The sequence below is a fragment of the Grampus griseus genome, assembly GCF_964374135.1.
Source record: "Grampus griseus genome assembly, chromosome: 20".
NCBI classification, from domain to species: Eukaryota; Metazoa; Chordata; class Mammalia; order Artiodactyla; family Delphinidae; genus Grampus; species Grampus griseus.
The window spans coordinates 30,019,505-30,045,703 of NC_139014.1; the positions used below are offsets into that span (position 1 = coordinate 30,019,505).

At 39.0% G+C, this 26,199-nt stretch overlaps 1 protein-coding gene across 1 annotated transcript in view; it reads left to right on the forward strand.

The window, feature by feature from the left end:
• Positions 1–498: 498 nt before the first annotated feature.
• Positions 499–26,199, forward strand: part of HSF5 (heat shock transcription factor 5) — a gene marked incomplete at its 5' end in the record, with an annotated part of 49,232 nt that continues 23,531 nt past the window's right edge. Inside the window, 5 exons of the mRNA XM_082679776.1 lie at positions 499–1,144; positions 6,130–6,504; positions 16,122–16,216; positions 18,876–19,397; positions 22,259–22,436. Coding sequence (XP_082535902.1) covers positions 499–1,144; positions 6,130–6,504; positions 16,122–16,216; positions 18,876–19,397; positions 22,259–22,436 — 1,816 coding nt within the window. The remainder of the gene's footprint in view (positions 1,145–6,129; positions 6,505–16,121; positions 16,217–18,875; positions 19,398–22,258; positions 22,437–26,199) is intronic.

Sequence of the window (26,199 nt, forward strand, 5' to 3'; positions counted from 1 at the left end):
CTAAGGTTATAGAGTTGTGCCCTTTTCTGTCGAGAAACGTCCGATTTTGTACTGCCCCACTGCTCACTTGCTTAATTCTAAAGTCCCACAGCTCCGCCGGCCGCAGGGAAATATGGGTCAGCATTCCACGGGGGTTAACCGGGCCGATCTCTTTGCAGGACGTAACACTACCTGGCGGGCGGCGGTTCCCAGCCCTTCCGGCGGGTTTAGGACGCCGAGAAAGCGCGACTTCCCCGCCACTGCACGTGGCCAGGCCGCTGGGGCTCAGGGGGTGGATCGATCGCGGTGCATCCGGCCGCGCAGCGGGAACTCGAGGCCCCATTGGCTGTGCCAGCGGGCGCCGCGGGGGCTCGCGCACCAACGGTCCCCGGGTTGGCGGCGGCGGCCTGGCGCTGGCAGGAGGGGGCAGGGAGAAGCGAAGGCCCGGGTTGGGGGGGATCGAGAACGGGGTGTGAGAGCCAGGCTCGGCGGGGCGAGGCCCAGGGCCCGGGCGGGGCGATGGAGGAGGCGCTGCTCTCCACCCCCATCAACCCCAACAACTTCCCCGCCAAACTGTGGCGGCTGGTGAACAGCCCCCGGTACCGCTCGATCCGCTGGGACGGCCGCGGCGAGGGGCTGCTCATCGACCAGCCGCTCTTCGAGGCCGAGCTGCTCAGCCCGCCCGTGGCGGGGGCCGGCGGCTGCAGCGGCGGCGTCCGGGGCGCCAGAGCCGAGCCCGAGCTCTTCAAAACCACCAACTTCACCAGCTTCATCCGCCAGCTCAACCTCTACGGCTTCCGCAAGGTGGTGCTGGGCGGGCCGGGCGCGGCGGGGCCCGAGCCGGGGCCTGGGGGCGGCGGGCCGGCGGGCGACGGGCCCCTCCACCACTTCCACAGTCCACACTTCCGCCGCGACCAGCCGCACCTGCTCGTGCACCTCAAGAGGCTCACCAGCGCCAACAAGGCCAAACTGGCGGCCGGCCTGGAGGTGCCCTGCCGGCCGCCCAACCGCTTCCAGAGGCTCCTCATCACGTCGGCCTCGGCCTCGGCCTCGGCCTCAGCCTCCGCCTCAGCCTCCGCCTCAGCCTCGGCCTTGGCCGCCACCTCCCCGCTGCCACATCAGGAGCCGCCGCCGCCACCCGCGGGGTCCCAGCCCGAGTCGCACGGTGAGTCTCGCCCCGCGCCGGGCGCACTGCCGTCAGGGGGCAACCGCCACTTCCGAGGGCATTTCCGCATCCTCTCCTTTGCTGTGTCGGGAATGCCCCCGGGAGCCGCTTCCGCGGTGCTTGCCCGGAATTGGCCGCGGCACCTGCACCGCCCTCACCCGTCCCCGCCGGCACCGCCTCTGCGCTGAGTCCTCCGTGAACATTGAGGCCCTTCTGTGTCCACTAGCGACCACAGGAACCTCTGCGTTAGGCTTGCTTTCTAGTCCTCCCGGAACCCTTTGGGCTCCAAACCTGTATAGCCGTTTACCTTCTCGAGACGCCGTCTCTCCAAGGCGAACACCTCAAATAAGTAGGCCTTTGTTGGAGCCCTGGTTCTGGAAGAAACACAGAAGGGGCTCCTCTGTTCTGATGGGAAGCAGAACAGAGTGCCTATACAGGGTGAGGATATGGCAAAGGTCAAGGTGGGAGGGAACAGTCACAGCCAAGAGAACTTAGAACATTTATGCCAACCAAGGGAAGGTGAACAAGGTGCAGGTGTTCTTGAAGATACATGCCATCTTCCACCCAATGACACATCTAAGAAATCTTGGGAGACGTGTTCTGACAACAATCATATTGTAGGTTCTGGAGTAAGGTGTAGAACAATAGGCGTTTATATATCTTAAAAGCAAAAAGATAATAATATATTTTGTTGTTTACCAGATACTGTTCCTGTGTAGAATGAATTGGCTAAACAGTTCTTTCATTATAGCTAATTAGACCTGATGCTTATTTAGGTGTTATGGTTAGACAAATGTAAGGCACAAATGGTTTTCTTTACAGCTGTCAAGTTCTAGTTAAACAGGATTTTAGAAAGCTCACATTTGCAGCCTTTGAATTTTTCACTGTTGCCTTCAGTCTTTCAGTTTTGAAAAAATTTTCTATGTATAAGTTTGTATTTACTCCAAGTTCAGAAACTCTCTGATAGAAATTTATTTTATAAACTTGGTTTCTGATGCCCTTCCCCCTCTTCCAGGAAGGTGAGGGTGGCAGTATTCCCTTTCGTTGTTTAAAGAGTCCGTGATATGAAGCAGCATACCAAGAAAGCAACAGAATATGATAATGAGAATTCATTCTTTACCTTCAACTAAAAGAGTAATAGAGACATTTTCATCATGTTAACATGGATTTAACATAAGAGTTGTTGTGGTCCGAGCGCGGGTTGGAAAAGAATTTGCAGACACAAGGCAGAATGTTAAGGAAGGTAGAGTTTATTGAAGAGAAGGGTCGCTGCAAGAACAGTGGGCCGACTTCCTGGTAGCCAGGCAAAGTCGACGATGAGCATGGGTTGCTTGTCTGTTTTTATAGCCAGGGAACCTGCAAGTCATCTGCTGACTGGGCAGAGTACCTATGCTTTCAGTGTGCTGAGCGAGAGAAAAATGGGGCTAATGTCTTTCCTTAAATGGGATGGGAAAGGGACAGGGCATGCTGCTTGGGAGGGCTCTGGGACATCGCAGTGGTCACATTGTGACAGAGTGATAGGAGTCCTGTAACTCTTTGTTGTGGCAGTATTGACCCTTTGAGTTTATCTTGTTCTTTGTCCTTGGAGCACACCACAGAAGTGTCTGGGTTACTTCTCAGTTATGGAAAAACTTTAGATATACGAATAAAAGTAACACTATGTTCAGTTTAACCTAGGCCCAGGGTTATGAATGAAGCAATGTTCATTTGGAATTTAGAAGATAAGGGATTAGGTTGTGTATCTGTGGAGTTTAGTAGATAAGAGATTAGGTTAGAGTTCTAGTAACCAGTTGGAAAAACAGCAGTGGCATAGGAATGTTCTAAAGGAATATTAAGCCGCTTACTTCCATATAATGGTCATTGAGTTTGGTGGGGAATTGAATGGGAAAAGGCAGTGGAGACAATCCCTTGGCATTCATTTGGTAGAATCTCTGACATGGATATTTGTTTTTCAGATTGTGTGTCTGGTGGGCATAAGGAGAAAAGACTGAAAATGTGTCCGTGGGAAAAATAGGATAACCACTTCAAAGGAAGAAAGAAAGAAACATACATACATACAAGCCAACTCCTCTCTGATTTTCTTTTTCTCTCCCCTATCTTAAACCCAGTTGTATTCTAAGGATAGAGTTCATTTTAGTTGAAGAAATACAGGGACTACATAGGATCTGATTTTCTTCACTTACAGTTCAGTTGGTCAGCATTTTAAAGATTATTTGTTGACAAACATAAATTTAATTCATGCTTTTTCAGTGTAGATAATACATCAATCCATATATACCTGAATTATTGTAGTTTTCATGCCTTTCCTGTTTTTTACATTCTCCCTGTCGGTGTGTGCAGGAGCTGTGTCAGGTGTGGGTTGTCTGCACCACAGGCTTGGTTCACCTGGGAACTGTGTTACTGGTTTGGGTGGAATGTAATTTTAAGTTCACGAATACCGGCCCGACTTTGTTTTGCTTTAATTCCATGTTCTAAGTCCTTGGCTCTTCTATTTTGCCTCACCTAATTTTTATTCTGCTTGATTCTTGCCTTGGTTATATGCCTGACTACACTGCTCCTTCCCAGTTTCCTTTCTGTTTTCTGTGTTCCACTGCAGCTTCTGGTTTAAATACTTCTCTTTTACAGTAGAGTCCTCTGTTTTCGGACCTAGCTGTCTTACCTAGATCCACTGAGCCAGCTGTCCTGTTCACCTTTTGAGAATGTACTTGATAAGAAATGTGAGGATCACATGTTTTTCCCTGTTTTGTTTGCCCACTGTTGTTATTTTGTTTTTAGTGGCAGTTTATTTTACACTACTTGTTAAAGTTTTCTGAACTAAGCAGCAAGTCTGAGCACTAGATAATCTGTTTTTGCCTGGGGATAACAAGCTCTCAAGAGGCAAGTTTTGGGAAGGAGGCAAATTCTTTCCTGGGGATTGATTAGCTCAGATTCACTTTTATAGATGCAATAGAAAATTTAAGAACAAAAATTCAGCCTGCCTTACAGTTCCAGGATTCTGGATTTAATCTTTACCAAATATGTCTTAGATGTTCTGAAGACATGTAGGTGATGTTCTATAAAGTTGGTCAGAATAGAACCCTTAACAGAAGAATAAATAAGAGCTGAGCATGTTTTAGTTCTTTATTTTTAAAAAACAAACTGAAAGGAATGTCCTTCTAATCCTAACCGTGTCCTTATGTTAGCAGCATCTAAAGAATATAAATATTTGGCCAGCACTCAGAATTTATCGTAGTAGAAGTAGAATTATATTTTAATTCAGATCTAAACCAGAGTTATATTTTAATTCAGATCTAAACCAGAATTTGAGAAATCAAGGTAGAGCATTCGTTAATTATCTGCTTAAGTTATTGACAGTCTGAAAATTCATCAACAACTTAACCCTAAAGAGAGTAAAGAAGGGCACACTGGAGCAACATGAAGTTTTAGCATCCAAGAAAAAATCAAGTGGTGGGTAGTTTGGGACCTCAGAAACACCTGTTTGTGAAGAGCAAAAAAATGTTTCTTTAGGTCTTAAAACAAAGAATTCTCAGTGGTAGTTCAAAGTGTGTATACATGTGGAATTGCTAGTCAAGTAGCATAAAAACTATTTTTGTATTTTAAAGGAAAAAAGGAAAAGTAGTTTTTAAGAGGTGTATCATTTAATCTTCTGAGCTAAGATTTTGTTTTTTTCCACATTAGATTTAGAGCTCTTGATTTCCAGGTTCCAGAATTGTTTACATATATGTATGCATATATTTGTTTATTTTTGGCATTAATGCTTTATTCTTTTTAAATTTTATTTTAAGAGTTTATTTGAGCCAAAATCAATTTGAATGAGGCAGCGGCAAACCAGAAGTGGTTAAGAGCGCTCCCTAATGCTTTATTCTTTAGAGGAAATTAAACACTATAGAAATACTAGAACAAAGGAAGTGTAACATGTAGAATGGTTTTACAGTTTAAATATTTGGAAAAGTAGGTACCTGAGTGCCATCTTTAGCAGATGAGTAGCACATAAATTAGATTTCCTTCTGTTTTATGGATTAGTTTAATAAAACAAATTGAAAAAACCTTGTGAACTAAATAATTTAGTGCGTAAAGCCCTTCCTAAGAGTAAATTAGGCTAGCTATATGTTCAAGAACCACAGTCTTTAAAATAAGTTCAGCTTGCAACATTTATATTTTCCTTTTCCGCATTACATAGTATTGGCCTTTTTCTCTCTTCCTCATCTCCACTTTTTAATTCCTTTCTAATTTGCTGGGTAAGAAAGAGCAAATACTGGAATCTCTTGGCCTGAGTGTGTGGATTTTTAACAAACTCTCCAGGTGATTCAAATGTAGATCAGTGTTTGAGAGCCATTGATATCTAGGAAGGGACTCGACTAGAGATACTCTGAAGAAAAAAAGACCATGGAAAATTATTGATTGAGTTAAGGAATGAACAAGCCAGAGTTTTCAAGCTTGACTTTTCTGCAAAGATTTTTATTAAAATTTGAAAAAATTGAAAGGGAGCAAAGAACATTAAATTACTTTTTGGTGTGTGTTATAATTTATATTTCTTCCACACTTATATCTTTTACGTATATGGTTGAGGGCTTATTTTTGTGCCTATTATTAAGGTTCCTAAATGATTTGAAAGACTGGAATTTCTAAAACTTCTAGGAAGTAGTTTACAGGTTGGAAAAATCTGGGTCAGTCAGTTGAGGTGAAAGGTAAGATGACATTTAACATTTGATTTAATGTTAGAGTTTGGCTACTTTGTCTCTTATGACAGTCATATTGAGAACCAGACAAAAGTTATTTGATTATTTTTTCAGCATTATATGTGTAATCTCATATTCTGGATTCTGAACAACTTGTTTTTACCAATAAATTTCTGTTGTGTTAAAAGTGGCTGAGAACTCAACATAGCCACAAGTGAAGAGAAGCGCATATTTTGTGACTTTTGGTTTACTGCGTCTGGTGGTGTAATGTAAGATTAGTAAATGTGCTCCTCCTCTTTTATGCAGGACCAGTGGCTGTAGGACAATTCCACCGGTCGTTCCGGCGAGATAGTTTGTCTCCTTACTCCTACGTATCAGCTCCATCCCACAACCACGGTCCTTTCCCTCTGAAAGGTTTAGATCGGACCCCGATTCCTCCTAGAACATGGCAGAACTCTCTTGGAATGCACCCAGGACAAGTGGAAACGTCTCTCACTTTTTCAGATAAAGGGGTTCCATTTCCTGTACTACAGAGGTTTCCAACTGAGGTTACATATACCCTGCAGCCCAGTGCCACATCCGTACATGTTCAACAAGGTCCTCAAACAATGATCAGCTCCTCCCAGAAATATAGTAACTACACACCGTCAGCGCAGTACTCCCAAGCCTACTATCCAACAGGTATGAGAAATTCAAGTTCAGTGGCTTCTCTTAAGGTCCTTTTAATGAGAATTTATATTTTTTTAATGTGTTTCTGTATGCCTAAACAAAAATAGGCATATGCACTTAAGAAATGTCAAAGATTTCTCATGAGTACACATTATTTAGCAATAATGTAAAATTTCATTGATGCTTAAAAGTTGTGAAAATTCTGTTCGTGCGTAAAGGTATAGGTTTTAATGAAACTGTTGTATCCTCAAAATATGTCCTAGTAATAAAATTAAGACTTAGTACATCAGACCTTGGTATAACTCCTGCTCTTGGTGTAGTAGTTTTTTGTTTTTTGTGGGTTTCTTTTTTTTTTTAGAAAACCTGCTTATATACATATTACATTGTTTATTTTTTAGTTATGTAGGTGAGACTACCTCATAACGAAATCATGTTAGTATCTCAGTAACGAAGTTTAATAAAAGAGCAACTCACCATCTCTTAAGACTCAATTATATTCTTGTAGTAAAAATGTGATGGTGTGGTTTGGCAGTGCAGTCCCTGCAGTGTTAATCCCAGCCAGTGAAGAACTGGGAGTAGCAGAGAGAAGAGCCTGACAATGACAACTGACCCAGAGCCCAGCCAAGGGCATGGAAGGCCTGCTAGTAGATCTCAAGCCACTCATTGGGAATCCTTAAGATAGTGACCCTCTATTTAGCTTCTTGGGGCTAGGGAGTGTCTTTTTTTTGGGGGGGGGTACATTTTTGCAAAATGATAGCATTACCATTTAATTCAGAACAATTTCATGGTTTTGCAGAAGCACCATAGAGGTGATGTGTGTTTTCATGTAGTGTTTACCCAGAGTGATGAAATGGGGCAATAGAAACAAGTCAAGGGTCAAGGCTTTCAGAAACGACTGGGAAGAGAAGAAAGGGGGCAATCCTTTGCCCTATGAATTAAGGTTCTAGGCATATTAATTAAGTACATCTGGAAGCAATTTCTAGAGGTATTTTGTTAGACCATTTTTCCCAGGCAGGACGAAATCAAAAGCTAAAATAAGTGGAAGGCATGTGAATTAGATAAGGGGGTAAATAATTTGTTGCCTTTTAAAAGTTGTAAATTTGGGAACTGTTCCATTTGTAATAATACTCACTATTTTCTAGCTGGTAGCATCCAACATATTGTTTTATTATTGGCTCATTGCGGTTTACCCAAATATGGCCAGTAAAAGGGATTGCTTTATTTTCTCAAAGCACTTAAGTTTAATAATATTAAAATAATAAAACCAGAGTTTAAATTAGATTGGGTTGTATAGATTTTTGGAGCTGCTACTGTTTTGGAGGATGGAGTTGAGAAGGAAAAGGGGAAGGAATTATATGGAGTAAGATGATATAGCACTTCTAATCATTTACCTATTAGAGATTTAAAAAATTTTTTTTACCTTATTATATAAAAAAAAGTTGAGGCCTAGTTCTTTTTCCCAGATTTTCAGCTACTTCTTTGAAGAACAAAAATATCTGGGTGATCTTTAAAAACAGAAGATGACTAATTTCATGTTATAAGTTGTATATCTTATGTATAGCAACAAGTAGTATCAGATTTTTATTGAGGAGTTTAATCCAATATTTTAATAAACAAATTAGGCATTTCTATCTAAATTATAATTTTGGCTGCCTTCCATATATGCATAGAATATATATATATATATATACACACATACACACAGAGAGCCAGTCTGTGCCTTTCTTACACTTGCTTTATGTTCTATAGCCTGTCAACTGGACAATACCCCTACTTCCCCTCCTTTTACCAATAAATGTTTCTCTTTCTTTTCCGAACCTCCCTCCAAACCCCCCTCCTCACACTACTAAAGACTAAAGACTCAAAAAGCTTCTGGGGAGTTGAAATTTAGAAGGACTGCAACAGAGAGATGTAGAAATGTTCTTGGCCTTCTAATTTGGAATTTTGGAGAAATTTTCCTATGGACATATTAGACATAGTGGTTAGGTTCTGTATTACTGTTGGTCCTTCTGTTAAGGTATAGATGGTTATAGTCTGGCTTAGGAGCCAGACTAGCCTATATGATGATGTTTCTACGGGAAAATGTATTCCAAGTTCCAAACAATCCTCTTGGAAACTCCTAGTTCTAAATTTTATGAGAACTAGTTATATAGTATTTACTAGAAAACACTACAGATTGTTAATATTATTCCTCATTATGGAAATACTGTTTGTTAAATTATTGTGATTTAAGGATATATGTTATTTTAAAATATTTTATGTTAGCTTGGATTTAAATTTATAAATAAATTTATTAATTTGATAATTACACTGGAAATCGTCTCCAAGAGTCCAAGGTAAGGACTAGGGAAGAGACACATTAAAAGAACAAGTAAGTGCTGCTGATGTTTTGATAATGTAGAGTGAATATGAAATAGAATCTGGGGTTATGTGAATTTTTTGTTTTGTCTTCTTTGATATGGGTAATTGAAATGACTATGAAGGTTCTGAGGTTACGAGAAAAAGAAATCTCATGATTTCATGATGACTTCAAATATATAGAGGAGTTCTGTGATACAATGTAGGCAGAATTGCTTTGAACATTCTGAAGTACTATATAAATAAAAAAATAAAAAGTTGTATTGTTAAATACATAAGACCTGCTATGGAAAAGAAAGTGCTAAAGAAATACTGTACAAGTACTTAATTCCTCCAAATTTTAGGTGAAGGAAGCAAAAAGTAGTGAGCAATTTAACCAGTATTTAGTGAGTACCTGTTTATGAAGGGTTTTACAAATGACTTTCCCAGAGTTAAGTAAAATACTATTCTCAGAGGCAGGATGATAATCACTCCCAAATCCAGCTCTCCAAATCCTAATAAAGTAACTAATTTTGGAATAATGGTCATACTTGTATCCTTTCAAAGTGAACTATATGACTTGAGGTTTGGATCAAATTTTAGTAAAAAACAATACTCAACTTCATTTAAAACTTAGTTATAGGGCTTCCCTGGTGGCGCAGTGGTTAGGAGTCTGCCTGCCGATGCAGGGGACGTGGGTTCGTGCCCCAGTCCGGGAGGATCCCACATGCCGCGGAGCGGCTGGGCCCGTGAGGCATGGCCGCTGGGCCTGCGCATCTGGGGCCTGTGCTCTGCGGCGGGAGAGGCCACAGCGGGGAGAGGCCCGCGTGCCGCAAAAAAACCCCCCAAAAAACAAACAAAAAAAAACCTTAGTTATATTGAAAATAAACTTGGATCTGGTCTTCAAATGGTATAACCAGTAAATTTTGAATTTTGTAATATTTCATAAATTATTAATTTCTCTAGTAAAGCGAAACATTGAGACTAAAAAACTGCTATCAGACTGACTCCTAAATTGACTCACCTGAATTATTTCTTACATTTGTCATTCTGCTCTTGAAGCATGTTTTCTTTTTTATTTATTTATTTAATTTTTGGGGGCTGCGTAGGGTCTTAGTTGTGGCACGCGGGGTCTTCATTGTGGTGCGGGCTCTTCATTTTGGCGCACGGGCTTCTCTCTAGTTGTGGCGTACAGGTTTTCTCTCTCTAGTTGTGGCATGCAGGCTTAATTGCCCCCCAGTGTGGAAGGCAGATTCTTTACCACTGGACCACCGAGGAAGTCCTGAAGCATCTGTTTTCTTTGCCTAGATCGTTTATATTTTTTCCAGTCTTATCACTTCTTCAAAGACAAAATGTTGTAGATCCAGTGCTATTTGACTCTTTTTAGTCTTACCCTATCTTGAATTCAGTTTTTTTCCTCTAATGCTATTTTCACAGTGTGCTGCTATAATTTAATGTCCCTTTTTTATGAAAAACTTCATTTTAGACCTTTTTATTTTACTCATTCTCTATATATTTGAACATACATAAGAATATTAATATATTCATATTTATATAGAAAGTCCTGTATTGAGGAATTGTTTTCCTTTGACTCATGTTGTAATGCTGAATTGACTCAAAATCAACTTTGATTTTTTTTCTGCATTAAGTTTTAAGCTCACGGCAGTGATCAGCAATTTGTAGCTGCCTTTTATCTCATATTTTAATTAACAAATACTTGTATAACAATCACTGTGACCAGGTACTATTCTGAGCACTTTCCAAATATTAATTAGTTTAATCCTCACAACAACCTTATAAGATAGGGAATGTAGTTATCCTCATTTTATAGATTAGAAACTGAAGCACAGCCAGGCACAAGCAGGACTGGGGAACAAATCCGGGCAAACTGACTCAAGGGTTCATTATTTTGGCCACTGTGCTTTGCTGCCTGCCTGCCTGTCATACAAAGAGGGACTTTTGTTTTGTTTTTCTTTTGCGAGAGACTCTTTCCTGATATATCTCTTACCCAGAGTTAGTTACTTCCAGATAGGGTAGATGACAGAGTTTGGTGGGGGGACCTCCCCTTCTGTGCTGCCGGTGACAGTGGGACTGGCCCTGGGCTATTGACTCACCCTGCTCAAGCAGAGAGAACATACTCCAGCTGTTGGAGTCAGGGGTCCAGTTTGGGGGCCTCTGAGGAGTGGGGCTGTGTCGAATTCATTTTTGTATCCCCCTGCACCTACCATAGTGCTTGGCCATAATGGGCCCTTAGTAAATAATTTATTGAATGAATGAAATAATTCTAGTCTCAGCTTTGCAGTTAATCATCTGATGGACATTGTGACATTCTGTGGATTATTTCATGTCACTCAGCCTCAGTTTCCCTTTCTATAAAGTGGCAATAATATTTTGGGTCAGGGATTAAATGAATTAGTGTATGTGAATAGACTATAAAACTTAAAACACTATTTACATATAAAGGATAACATTTTAAAAACTGTATTTAAAATGAGCCTAGATATTAATACTTTAAAGGCTAACTAAAGTGGTTTGTAAGAACATAGCCTTCCCCTGAAGGTACATATGTTTATTGAAAAACATATTTTGTATCATTATTAAAAATTTTTTCTGAATTGACTCTTGGGCAAAGAAGGTTGCTTATTATTGTTTTAATGTACATTAAATTTTAAAGGTTTGATCTCTAGGCTTCTGATCCTACATAATGTACATAAACAAGTATGGAATCTCAAGTTATAGGAGCTTTCTGATGCTCAGGTAGCCTGTATTGTCAGTTTCTCTGAAAAGGGCTGATTTTGTTCTTATGGAAAGAGGGACTTGGCATAGATACACCAGGAGGTTTTCTTTAGCTGCCAGAAGAAACTAAGCAAAAGCACAATTATATTTTCCTTTCTCTTTATTGAGGTAAAATATATGTAACATAGAATTTACCATTTTAACCATTTTTAAGTGTACAGCTCTGTGGCATTAAATACGTTCACATTATTGTACTAGCATCACCACCATCCATTTCCAGAACTTGTTCGTCTTCCCCCAGCTGAAATCTGTATCCATTAAACACTAACTTCACATTCCCCTCTCGCCATCTTTTGGCAACCACCATTCTACTTTCTGTCTTGAAGAATTTGATAACTCTAGGGACTTCGTATAAGAGCAGACATACATTTGTCCTTTTGTGATTGGCTTATTTCACTTATTTCAAGAGTCATTGATACTGTGGCATGAGTCAACATTTCCTTCCTTTTTATTTTTTATAAATTTATTTATTTTTGGCTACATTGGTTCTTTTTTTTAAACATCTTTATTGGAGTATAATTGCTTTACAATGGTGTGTTAGTTTCTCTTTATAACAAAATGAATCAGTTATACATAGACATATGTCCCCGTATCTCTTCCCTCTTGTATCTCCCTCCCTGCTGCATTGGTTCTTTGTTGCTGTGTATGGGCTTTCTCTGGTTGCAGTGAGTGGGGGCTACTCTTCGTTGCGGAGCACAGGCTCCAGGCACGCGGGCTTCAGTAGTTGTGGCACACGGGCTTGGTAGTTGTGGCTCGCGGGCTCTAGAGCACAGGCTCAGTAGTTATGGCTCACGGGCTTAGTTGCTGTGTGGCATGTGGGATCTTCCTGGACCAGGGCTCGAACCCCTGTCCCCTGCATTGGCAGGTGGATTCTTAACCACTGTGACAACAGGGAAGTCCCTCCTTCCTTTTTAATGCTGAATAATTTTCTATACATTTCCATATGTATGGACCACATTTTGTTTATCCGTTCACCTGTTGATAGACACTGGGTTGCTTCCACCTTTGGCTACTGTGAATAATGCTGCTATGAACTTGGTTGTACAATAATCTGTTCTGCTTTCACTTCTTTTGGGTATAGGCTGGAACACCATTTCTTTTCAAATTAACTTAAATTTATTTATTTATTTGGCTGCGGTGCGCGGGTTTTCTCTAGTTGTGGCGAGCGGGGGCTACTCTTCGTTGCAGTGGGCGGGCTTCTCATTGCGGTGGCTTCTCTTGTTGTGGAGCACGGGGCTCTAGGCGTGTGGGCTTCAGTAGCTGTGTCACGCAGGCTCAGTAGTTGTGGCACACGGGCTTAGTTGCTCCGCGGCATGTGGGATCTTCTTGGACCAGGGCTCAAGCCCGTGTCCCCTGCATTGGCAGGCAGATTCTTAACCACTGTGCCACCAGGGAAGTCCCTAGAAAACCATATCTTTACCTCACTGTAGATGAGGAGATGTTGGGGTTCTAGTTGCTGTAGTAACTTATCTTGAAATTAAATTTACTATTTATTAGGATGTTTTTCCTTTTGAGTATTTATGTTGGGTATTTCCTTACTGTTGACACTGTACTATTCGAGAGTAGATTCACGTCCAAAACATTTTAATTATAGATTTGAATTACCTCCATAGGATAAAGTATATGAACCTCTTTTCCTAACCTATAGTGGATGTGAAAATTTTTACCTTTAGATAAATTTTTAGTAATCCTGGCTTTATTTTATTACTAGAATTGTTTTTTTGTTTTTTTGTTTTTTTTGTGGTACACGGGCATCTCACTGTTGTGGCCTGTCCCGTTGCGGAGCACAGGCTCCAGACGCCCAGGGTCAGCGGCCATGGCTCACGGGCCCAGCCGCTCCGCGGCATGTGGGATCTTCCCGGACCGGGGCGCGAACCCGTGTCCCCTGCATCGGCAGGCGGACTCTCAACCACTGCGCCACCAGGGAAGCCCTAGAATTGTTTTTTTAAATGTCATCAACTCTGATATTTATATATGGAATAGAAATTGTCCATTATTTCCAGTTTTTTATTCTATATGCAATTTAATGCCTTAAGTGAACACTGCCTTCAGGAAAATACTGGAAGATCTTTATGCAGATGAACGTGTCTTAGGACATAGCGATAAACTCAGTTTTATAAATGTTAGTGCTTTCACAGTGCTTTCATAATACATGCTAAATGAATTTGTCATGTATTAAGCACACAGTTGCAGTTTTATAGCTAGGTTTTCATATTCAGTAAACTTATTAATACTTTGTTTTGTTCTATTTTGTTGATTATACGAAGTAGCACTGCACTGGTAAGGAAATAGCCATTGAGGAATCTTTTTGGATTATCTGTTCAAGTCCTCCCTTTCTTCATGCAGGTACCTTTCTACTTTCCATTTGTAACTGGACACTTTAAAGGATATTCACTATTTTGATGTTTCCTTAGATTCCAAATCAGCTATCAACTATCTATTAATATATTCTGTTATATATTCTATTTCTCCAAGAAATTTATTTTAAAGTACACTTTAACAACTATTCAAAATGTGTAAACAATGGAGTCAGATCATAGCAATATCAGAAAAATAAAGCTAATACCGTTCACTGATTTATTTGTAACAAAACACTTTTATGGTGCCCTGATGGGTGAAAACCTGCAGCCCCTGACTGAGTCCTTTACTGCCACTAGGGGGCTAAGTTTTCCTCAGCTGTTAAAACTAAAGATCCCAGTGTTTTTCAGTTTTGGCGAACCCCGCAGACCCCTCCTTGCTGTTTTGCTTTTTGGATTTAACTTATGTCCCAGGATATTTGTGCCTTTAAATATTATGGGAAACCAAGTTCAAATCCAAAACATTTTAATTGTGTATTTGAATAATCTCCAAGGATATTGGAAATGACAACAGCTTGAATTTTATGTGACCATTCTAGTAATATCTGGCTTTTTTAACCACTGGACTTGTTAAAATTATGTAATTCAGAAAACATCAACCCTTATGTTTGTAATTGAACTAGAATTCTATCCATTATTTTAATTTTTTACTTCTGTGTGCAAAATGTAATGCCTTAAAATGCACATGATAAAATAAAATATTTATTTCTTGTATACCTTTATGAACTTCTGACATTTAAAAATTCAGTAGTCAGAAAAAAAAAAAATTCAGTAGTCAGTAATGGAGAAATAGGGAAGCATTTTAATGAATTTTTACAATCCTTAGGCTAATTCACTTCAAAGTTTACCGAATAAGATTATTTAGTAATATTATTAGCATACTCAAAATATGAAAAACATGGACCAAAAAAGAGAAAGTTGCCACCTTACAAAAAGGATACCTTAAAAATATTCAGCAAGTGAAGTTCTAGTAAAATTAAAATATTACATTTAGGAAGAAGAAAAGATTAGGGAAGTATTATGATATATTAAAGAGCATGTACTTTGGAGTTTGCCTCTGTCACTATCGGCGTTGTGACTTTCGGCACATTTTTTAACATCCCTGAGCTTTAGTTTCCTTATTTTTGTAAAGTAATGTTAATACCTCATTCAATTGTTGTTTGGATTAAATGAGGCCATATATGTAAAGGACCTAGGACTGTGCCTGGAATATGGTAGGTGTTCAACAAATGTCATCCTCTGTTTAATCCAAAGATGTGATGTTATAACTGATTCTCAGTCGTTCTGGAGGGCCTCTCTCTGGAAAAGAGGAGACTCAACCTATTATTAAGGCTACATCTGTAGGTATGACTTTACCAGTAGAAAGAGTTCAGTCTTTTCATGGTATCCTAACTATAAAGAGAAAGTGTGGAAAATGTATTTCCTTAGCTAAAATAATAGCATTGTTAGCTATTTACTTATTGCTTGCTTACTGTATGCCAGTACTGTTCTTAGTGCTTTGTGCATATTAACTCATTCACTCCTCACAACAAACATGTTAGGTAGGTACTATTATTATCCCTATTCTAACAGAATGCAGAAACTAAGGCCCAAAGGGATTAACGTTGCTCAGCTCCAAAGCCAGGCAGTCTGGCTCTAGAATCTGAATTCCTAACCACTTGTCTAAATTGTTAAAACATTTTTTTCATAGATTCCACTGGATGCATTGTACAACAGTAGGAGTGCTTGGAGTGTACTTATACTTATTTTATCCTTAAAAACCTTCCTCCAAATGTTTGTTACTATTAAAATGATTGAAATAATTATTTTAGAATTCTGAATATGTTCTGATATCTTCAGTAAAAGGAAATTACTACTTTCAGTAAGAATAAATGTTTGGTTAGAAGGGCAACAAAATGTTTAGGTGCTAAAGAAATCATTTATAAAAGTAGACATGACCCTTTTAAATGACTTTTAATATTGCCTTATTACCATTTGTTTTCAACAAATAAGGGCACCTAATTGGACTAAATATATTTTATTGCACCCACAAAGGAAAACTTTTGGAATTTTTTGTTCCAAGTTGAAAGAGAGGAGTGCCTTGAATGCTGTAGAGGTTGATTTGGGTTGACGGCTTTTCTGTGTTTGGATTTGTTCCAGCTGTGCTGCAGTGCTGCTCTCCTACCCACATGGATGCGCTCAGTAGTTGTGTGACTCCCACTGCCCCTTCCTATGCACACTGCAACTACTTCCAGGTAAGATGCTGGGAACAATGGACATACCCTGCGTCAGGTACAATACGATTGGCCTTGCAGAATTCCAAAGTGTAATTTTATCTTAATGAGTAGCCAGAGGTAAGCTGTGGATTATGGCCTTAGTTTTTCTCAATTCTAAAAAAAAAAGAGTTGATGTAAATGATGTCTGAGGATTCTTCTAGGCCTACACTATCTTCTTGGCCTACTCTTAGGCACTAGCCACATGTAGCTATTTAAATTTAAATGAATTAAAGTTAAATAAAATTTAAAACTCATTCCTCAGTAGGGAGGGTGGGAGGGAGGGAGGTGCAAGAGGGAGGAGATATGGGGATATATGTATATGCAGAGCTGATTCACTTTGTTATGAAGCAGAAACTAACACACCATTGTAACCAATTATACTCCAATAAAGATGTTAAAAAAAAAATCATTCCTCAGTCACACTAGCCACATTTCAGGTGCTTAATAGTTTCGTTTGGCTAGTGGTTACCAAATTTTATAGTACAGATAGAGAACATTTTCATCATTGCTGACAGTTAGTTGGAACAATGTTGTTCAACTAACTGTCAACAATGGTAAAATTGATTACCATGGTAAAATGAATACCAGATAAACTCTAAAAGTATATAAATCACCAAATGACAGATCCTTCCAAGATGGTACAATTACTTTTTTTTTAAAGGAGAAAGGAAAATGATGTCAAAAATGAGAAAGCCCCCATGTTGTAAACACTGCACTTCGATTTTTTCTCCTATTTGTTAGGAAGCAATTGCTTTGATTTAAATGTTGTAGACTACTACTTCTAGGATAAGATTAAATCCCATGTTTGTATTTTTATGCTATAGTTGCTTAAAGATTGGAATTGTTTTCCTTTGATATCATGTAGTCATGATAGCTTCTGTTCTTTAGAGAATATCTTACTATTGACATTACAGTACTCAAAAGAACATTCCTTTTTTCTTTTTTGTCTTTTGTTTCTTTTCTTTCTTTGAGGAGTATAGAATCAGATCAAGGAGACTTAGCTGGACTTTTTTTTTTTTTTTTTTTTTTTGCGGTACGCGGGCCTCTCACTGTTGTAGCCTCTCAGGCTCCGGACGCGCAGGCCCAGCGGCCATGGCTCACGGGCCCAGCCGCTCCGCGGCACGCGGGATCCTCCCGGACCGGGGCACGAACCCGCGTCCCCTGCATCGGCAGGCGGACTCCCAACAACTGTGCCACCAGGGAAGCCCAGCTGGACATTTTTAATGGCAGCTGTCATCAAGCATGTTAGTCTAGCCGATTCATCTTCACTGGAAGGACATATCTATCTCACAAATTAGATGCTCTTGTCTGTAGATCCAGGCATTCTCTCCCCTGGATCATACTGGAGATACTCTGTTGGTGTTATATCTTGATTATATTTATGTTTTAAATAAATCATTTAAAACATCTTTGAAGACCTTTGCTTACTACAAAGACAATACATGTTCACTGTAGGAAAATAGAGATAAGTAGACATAAAATTTTTAAATGGAAAAAAGGGAAGTATTTCAGATAACGTTCTGGAAATAAATGCAGTTAGTTTTGTTGACCTGCAGATATGAGTGTGCATGAATAGTCAGTATATTGCAGTGGTTAAGAGCAAGAACTCTGGAGTCAGGCACACCTAGGTTTGAAACCTGACTCTGTCAGTTACTTCTTTGTGACTTTGTATAAATTATGAAGTTTCTCTGAACTTCAGTTCCATCCTTTGGAAATAGAGATGATCACATTTCATAGACCTCTTGTGAGGATTAAATGAAATAATGTATGTAAAGCACTTTGTATGTGCTTGGCACATAGTAAGATCTCAATAAGTGGGGCTGTCAGCTATAGTAAAGTAGCTTGGTGCTTAAACCATTCGGATTTACATTATTTGGCATTACGGCCTTCAAATCATTGACGCAATCATTGTCAATGTGTTTGGCAATATTGACTCACTACAGGTTTTATTTAATAGTAACTCTTCCGTATCTTATGTTTATAACCTGAGATATTCAGCAAACATTTATTGAATGCCTGCTCTGTGCAAAGTACTGTGTATAAGAGAATACATCTTGAAGATATCAGTCTAAAAGTGACAGCTATTTTAATCTATTGTTTTATTATTTAAATAATCTCAGGACCAAAGGACATTTGATATTCCGTACATTTTTTCCCAGATCATTTGGAACAGAATAACAGTACCTCCCCCCTGAATCTATAGAAGCAATGGTGGACTTGTGAGCATCCTGTGTTTGACATTTCCTTACTACATTCCTAAACCAGTATATTACAGATACAAGTGACGTTTTTGTCTGTCAGCCTTTATGGAAGAGTTTGGTTTATAGACATTTTATCAACAAATAGATTTTTGGGTACTATGACTTTTTTGATTTTGTGTACTTTAACCCTGAGAATTATTGGTCCATTCCAGTATTAAACTTAATATAGTGGTTGACACATAATAGTTCCTGTGTAAGTGTTAACAATAGAGTCGAAGCTACTACTGCTGAAAAGTTGATTGGCATTCAAGTTTTCTTAGTGAGCTTTAAGTTTAATTTGTTTATATTTAGCGTTCATCAGCCTAAATGTTGTTGCTTTCCTCCTTAATCTCATATTTGGTTTTCTATCCAAACAGTCCTATTTTCTCTTTTCCCAGAATCCTCCAGTGCAATCCTCCTATCCAGTTGAATTTCTGCCTTCTGATTGGCCTTGCAGTGCTACTGATGAAAATAAAAAGTCAGAATTAAACCTAGAGGCTGCTTTTCAGATAGTAGATGAGTTGCATTCCTCCCCTAAATTGGAGATGGTAAAGGTGGAGCCTGTTGAGAATCAGTGCTCAACATCTCAGTCTAACAGAGGCCAACATATCCTAGCTAATTCAAACAACAGCAATCCATCTTCCACAAGTCAGGCTAGCCAGCTGGAGCCACTTACTGCTGTAGGCTCAGATATTACGTCTTTTGTGGCTGGAACAGAACAAGCAATTACCTGCTCTCTACCACAGTCACCTGAGTACAACTATACCATCCACACGGCTCAGTCTGTTGAAAACACTACAATGCAGGAGTCTGCAGCCAGTCAGCAAGCTCATGTCAAACCGAAGGAGCAGCTAAGTCATAATCCATCTCCGTCTTCAGTAGTATTTGTGCAGGAAGGGCTACCGTTCAGCACACACGAGGTAAGAGGCAAAGAAAAAATCCTAATAGAGCTCAAAGGTACCTAGTGCTTCTTGCTGAAGACTGTTCTAGTGGAGACTTTGTCCAGGTTTTATTTGGGTTTAATACCAGTTCATTATGCTCTTCAGAAGGATCGTGTCCCAGTGGTTCTGCACAAAAGATTCAGAAGTAACCTTAACCTTCAGGCATCCTCTCACTACGTTGTGGTCTGAAGTCAGCCTCTAGAGAGGCAGTCTGAATGAGCATTGTGGTATGACTGATTTGCATGTTAAAAGCATCCCTTGAGTTTTGCTTCCTAACTTAGTTTGGATGGACTAGGTGTGCCTGGCTGATTAAATTCCACTCCTCAGAAGGGATGGTTTATCTCATAGATAATATCAGGACTTTCCTGGCCATTTGTAGCATGGAGGTAAGGAGATGGTTGGAGGTGTTTTCATACTTTCTTACAGCATCATTGAATTCCAAATTTTTTTTAAAGATTTATTTATTTGCTTAATTTATTTTTGGCTGTGTCGGGTCTTAGTTGCAGCAGGCGGGATCTTCGTTGAGGCATGTGGGATCTTTCGTTGAGGCATGGGGGATCTTTCTTTGTGGCGTGCAGGTTTTCTCTCTCTGGTTGTGGTGTGCAGGCTCCAAGGCGTGTGGGCTTTGTAGTTTGTGGCACGCCGGCTCTCTCGTTGAGGCGCGCGGGCTCAGTAGTTGTGGCGTGAGGGTTTAGTTGCCCCATGGCATGTGGGATCTTAGTTCCCTGACCAGGGATTGAACTCGCATCCCCTGCATTGTAAGGTGGATTCTTTACCACTGGACCACCAGGGAAGTCCCTATAGAATTCTAATTTGACTTGACAGCATACTGTGTTTAAATTTCCCTACTAATATTCTCATTCCTAAAGCAGAATTCTGACTCTAGTTTGTGAGATATATTCTGAAGGTAGAGACTAATTCCTTTATTGCTGCTAGCTTATGACCAAGAAATGAATAAACTTTGATTCCAAAAAATAAAAGTACATCCAAATTAAAATCACTTTTGTGATTATTTTTTTTCCTACTTAATTTTTTTTCTTGATCTTAGCCTGATACATATGTATTTCATTTTGGATTTTTTTTCTTTAATGGAACTGAAAATGTCTTCATTGTTAGAGATTCCCAAGATAACTTTTTGGCAGTTTGTGTGTGTGTATGGGGGGCGGGTTGTGGCCGCACTGCACGGTTTGTGGGATTTTAGTTTCCTGACCAGGGGTTGAACCCAGGCCCTCGGCAGTGAGAGCGCAGAGTCCTAACCAATGGACCACCAGGGAATTTCTGGCAGTTTTTAAAATGCATTCTTTTCTAGCTCTAACTTTAGATCCAAATGTCTTATGGGGTTTTTGGGTTTATTTATTTATTTAATTTATTTTTGGCTGTGTTGGGTCTTCGTTGCTGCACATGGGCTTTCTCTAGTTGCGGCAAGTGAGGGATACTCTTCGTTGTGGTGCGTGGGCTTCTCATTGCAGTGGCTTCTCTTGTTGTGGAGCACCGGCTCTAGGTGCGCGGGCTTCAGTAGTTGTGGCTCGCGGGCTCTAGAGCGCAGGCCCAGTAGTTGTGGTACACGGGCTTAGTTGCTCCGCGGCATGTGGAATCTTCCTGGACCAGGGCTCGAACCCGGTCCTCTGCATTGGCAGGCGGATTCTTAACCACTGCACCACCAGGGAAGCCCTATCTTATGGTTTTTATCAACTCATTGTCCTTCTTGAGCCCAACTGTTGAGACCCGGTATACTGTGTATTAATATTATAAATTCAATAGACCAAAGATAGTCCCATTATGTTTCAAATATGCCTGTGAAAAGAACATGAAATTTGCCTTTATTCCTTCGTAGTCACATCCAAAAGATTAGATTTTGTACCTTAAAATTGCATTCACACAGTTATTTTTTTTTTAATTTGGATATCACAGCTTTTGAAAGCTATATTTTGAACTCCTAGCTCTACTTCATTATATTGTTTTATTTTAAAATAAATTCATAAACAAATAGAGTATTTGAGAAGTTGGTCAGCTTGACAAAGGGATTTGATATTCCAAAGAAAACATAGGAACTCCAAGAGAGAAATTCATATGTCATAAGCAGAGCAGATCTAGATTTCATAGGGAGTGAAGCTTATACAAATTTGAGGTCCTCATTAAGCCAAAGAATACAAAATTAATAGAATAAAGTGTTTATAACCCCTCTGACATCATCCAACAGGATAATGCCTATGGCCATTCCAGTATCACCAAGAGGGGCAGGCAATCTGATGGAAGGGATGTTAGAGTGGGAAAAGATAGTGGTATTAACCAATTGTGAATTTGTGTGATGTGAATTTTACCAAAAAAGAAAAAAGAAACTTCATGGTGAATCTTCCTCTGATCGTAAGTAAATATTGTAGCTCCATAGACATTTCAGTAGTTTGTGTATGGGGAAATATACATCTTACTACCGAATATTCAGATTAGCTTAACAAAATCGGGTGGTATCATTCTTTTTTTTTTTTTTTTTTTTGGCGGTAAGAAAATGGCGGGTCTCTCACTGCTGTGGCCTCTCCTGCCGCGGAGCACAGGCTCTGGACGCACAGGCTCAGCGGCCGTGGATCATGGGCCCAGCCGCTCCGCGGCATGTGGGATCCTCCCGGACCGGGGCACGAACCCGCGTCCCCTGCATCGGCAGGCAGACTCTCAACCACTGCGTCACCAGGGAAGCCTGGGTGGTATCATTCTTAAGGATGAAAAGCCTTACAGTCTTATTTGTTGGATCATGTTTCTATAGTAGAACTCCTGTGATAAAATATCTTAGCTTTTAGTAGATATTTGGGGAAAATTTGGAATAATGAGTGGGTTTAATATTTTAGGTGGATGCCAGTATAAAATGCCAGATGAAAACACCTGAGAATATCTTGCCTTCAGAACAGATGGGATTCCTTATTTCAGAAATGGGGCCTGCTAGCAAGCCTAGTAAAGACACAGGTTTATCCACTCCAGCCAGATACAGCGAGCGAAGAAGCAACTCACAGCAAGGAAAGTCCCCTGGTAAGGATTATTGTGCTCTAGAATGCTAGCAGTAGAATCATAGTGTAGAATTAATATATGAATGATAGTTTTTCTAGTCTTCATTTATTATTCATAATTGTAATATACTAATCACATTGCTGTTTCATACAACTGCAATTTTAACTCTTTATTTTTTCTTAATCATCCTTTTAAAGTATGTAAACGTTATATTCCAGTATTGCATGTAAGAGTATGAGCTTTTGAAAAGAGAACATGGTAAGTAAAAGCAAAGGAATTTGGATTATTTAACTTGGAGAATGCAAGGATGAAGGGTGATTCAATAACTGCTTCAGATGCCAAAGACTTTGTAATTACGGAAGTACTTGTTCTCTTATTAGCAGAGTATAGTACAAGAGGGAATATGCTTAAACTGTGGCAGGAAAAAATTAGATGGACATTAAAGACATTATCCTGAGCATATTATAAAGATACTCTAAAGTATGACTCTGTATCAATGGGATTTTTCTTGTGGTTTGTAGGAGCCCGAGTGATTGTTTTAGTACAGTTGCTGCTACTCTTTCTAGGGAAATTGGAAAGAATCATTTTTTTAAGAAAATGGTGACATCCAATAAAACATGTTTCTTGTATGATCCAAAACCAAGTCATCAAAGTCTTCAGTGGACAACTTGAATATTCTCAAATTATATGCATGTCAGAGGCATGCAGTTCAGTGAATTAATGAATCAGGTTAAGCAATCATTTTAACCCATAAAAATTGGAAAAATCTTGGGAACTTCTGTGAGAATTTCTCCAAAAAGTAAACTAATAGTAATATGATCGAGATGTTGTTTAGACTCATTGGGTTCTTTCTGCAAAACGCCTTTTAGACTAAAAGCTATCTTGATCACTCATTTTGTTTGTTAAACTTAGCTTGCACAGTTGCTTTTAGTTGAGTATATGATCCAATCTACGATCAAAGATTAAGATTTCTTACCACTGCAGATGTTCAAAGCAATGGCACAGACTTTGAAGGCAATTTAGAAAAGGACAGTGATGAATATTTACTACACACTCACTTTTATGACATACAGCAAACTTGATGAAACTGGTATTATCGTCTTAAAGATCGGGAAACTTAATCTTGGAGAGGATAAGTAACTTGTTCAAGATCACATTAATTTAGCTAATATTCTACTCACAGTCCTTCTGTTGACTGTGTCCTTTGATGCACAAAAGTTTTAAGTTTTATGTAGTTCCATTGGTCTACTTTTCCTTTTGTTGCCTGTGCTTTCGGTGTTGTATCCAAGAAAGCATTGCCAAGTCCAGTGTCATGAAGTTTTTCCACTATGTTTTCTTCCAGGAGTTTTATAGTTTTAGGTCTTATATTTAGGTCTTTAGTCCATTTTGAGTTAATATTTGTAGACAGTGTAAGGTAAGGGTCCAACTTTATTCTTTTGCATGTGGACATCCAGTTTTCCTAGAACCATTTGTTGAAGAGACCTTTCCCCACTGAGTGGCCTTGGCATCCTTGTTGAAAGTCATCTGACCATATATGTGAGGGTTTATTTCTGGTTTCTTTATTCCAGTCCACTGGTCTATTTTTCTGTCGTTATGCCAGTACCATATAATCTCTGTTTAACCAATCAATTCTGCCATTGTAGCACAAAAGCAGTCATAGATAATACATAAATGAATGTTTGTGGCTATACTTCAGTAAAACTATTTACAAAAACAGTTGCTGGGCCCAGTTTGACCCAAAGGTCATAATTTACCAACCCCTGAGTTAGACTAACAGTTTATTTCTGAAAAGCAATAGTGGAAGCCAGAAAGGAGTAGAATCATATTTTTAATATATGAAAAGAAATCCGCAGTCCTGGAAATCTCTACGCAGCCAAAAGATCCTTCAATAATGATGGCAAAAATGAAGACATTTTCAGATAAACACAAAATAGAGAGCATGTGCCACAGCAGATAAACAGTAAAGGAAATTCTACAGAGTGGTCTTCAGGCAGCAGGAAACAAGGAGACATACTGTAGCTTCTAGGGTAATCACCAAAATTGGTATAGAAATAATCCAAAAAAAAAGGCAGGAAAGGAGGAAGCAAGGAATTAAAAATAAGGAAGACAGAGAAAACAAATAGTAAAATGGTTGACCCAAATTTAGCCAATACAACTATTATATGTAAATGGTCTTAAAATCTCAAAGACAGAGATTGCTAGAGTAGATAAAAGGGCAAACTCCTACTATAGGCTGGCTACAGGAGACATGTAGGTTGAAAGTAAGTGGATAGAAAAAGATACAACATGCAAACAGGAAGAACGAGAAGGCTGGTATGGTTATATTTAAATATCAGAAAAAATAGACTTTAAGACAAAGAGTGTTATAAAGAGGGCCACTTCATAATGATGAACAATTCATCAGGGAGGTGTATCAACTGTAAATGTGTTTTTTGTAGTAATAGAGTTTCAAAATACATGAAGCAAAAATTGACAAAAATTAAAGGGGGAAACACAATTCGTCAATGTACTAGGATATTTTAATACTTCTGTCTAAGCAATTGATAGAACAACTAGACAAAATATCAGTAAAGACATAGAAGATCTGAACAACATAAACACCTTGATCTAATTGGCATTTATAGTACACTGAGCAGCCAACAACTGCAGAATATACATTGTTCTCAAGTGCATATAGTACATTTACCAGGATAGGTCATTCATCGGGCCATAAAACAAGTCTCAATACATTTAAAAGAACTGAAGTCATACACAGTGTACTTTCTGAATATAACAGGATTAAATGAGAAATCAGTAACAGAGTAATTAGGAGAACCTCAGATATCTGGAAATAAAGTGACATACTTCTAAATAATTTGTGAATCAAAGACAAAATCACAAGGAAAATTAGAAAATATTTTGACCATGAAAATACAACATCACAGTTTGCGGGATGCAGCTAAAACAGTGTTAGGATGAAGTGTGTAGCTTTAAATGCTAATATTAGAAAAGAAGTAAGATCTAAAATCAATGACCTGAGGTTTTACCATACGAAACTAGGGAAAGAGGAGGAAAGTAAACCCAAAGGAAATACTAAAAATAAAAATAGACATCAGTGATATAGAAAACAGACAATTGAGAAGACCAACAAATATAAAACTGGCTTTTTGAAAAGATCAACAAAATTGACAAACTCCTAACTACACTGATCAGGAAAAAGAGAACAAAAATCGTAACTACCAAGGATGAAAAGAGATTAACACCTCAGAATCTGTGAATAGTAAAAGGATAGTAAGAGAATATTATGAACAGTCTTATGTTAATGAACACAACCACATAAATGGAATAGCCACAGTTCTTAAAAAATACACCTTGTCAAAATTCACACAAGAAGAACCAGTGAATAGCCCTATATAGATTAAAGAAGTTGGTTATCAAACATTTTCCTCAAAGGAAGGAAGAAAACTACAGACTAATAATCCTCATGAATGTAGATGCAAAAATAATTAACAAAATGTAAGTAAATTGAATGCAACAATATGTAAAAAGGCTGATAGACAAAGTAGAGTTTGTCTCAAGAATGCAAGGCTTGATTGAATTTCAAATGCTAATATTATGCACCATATTAACAGAGTAAAGGAGAAAAAACTCTATGATGATTTTAATAGATTCAAGGAGAGCACTTGACAGACTTCAGCACTCATTTGTAATAAAAACTCTCAGCAAAGTAGGAATAGTAGAACATTTCTCAAACTGATAAAGAATATCTATAAAATATGTATAGTGAGGATCATGATTAATAGTG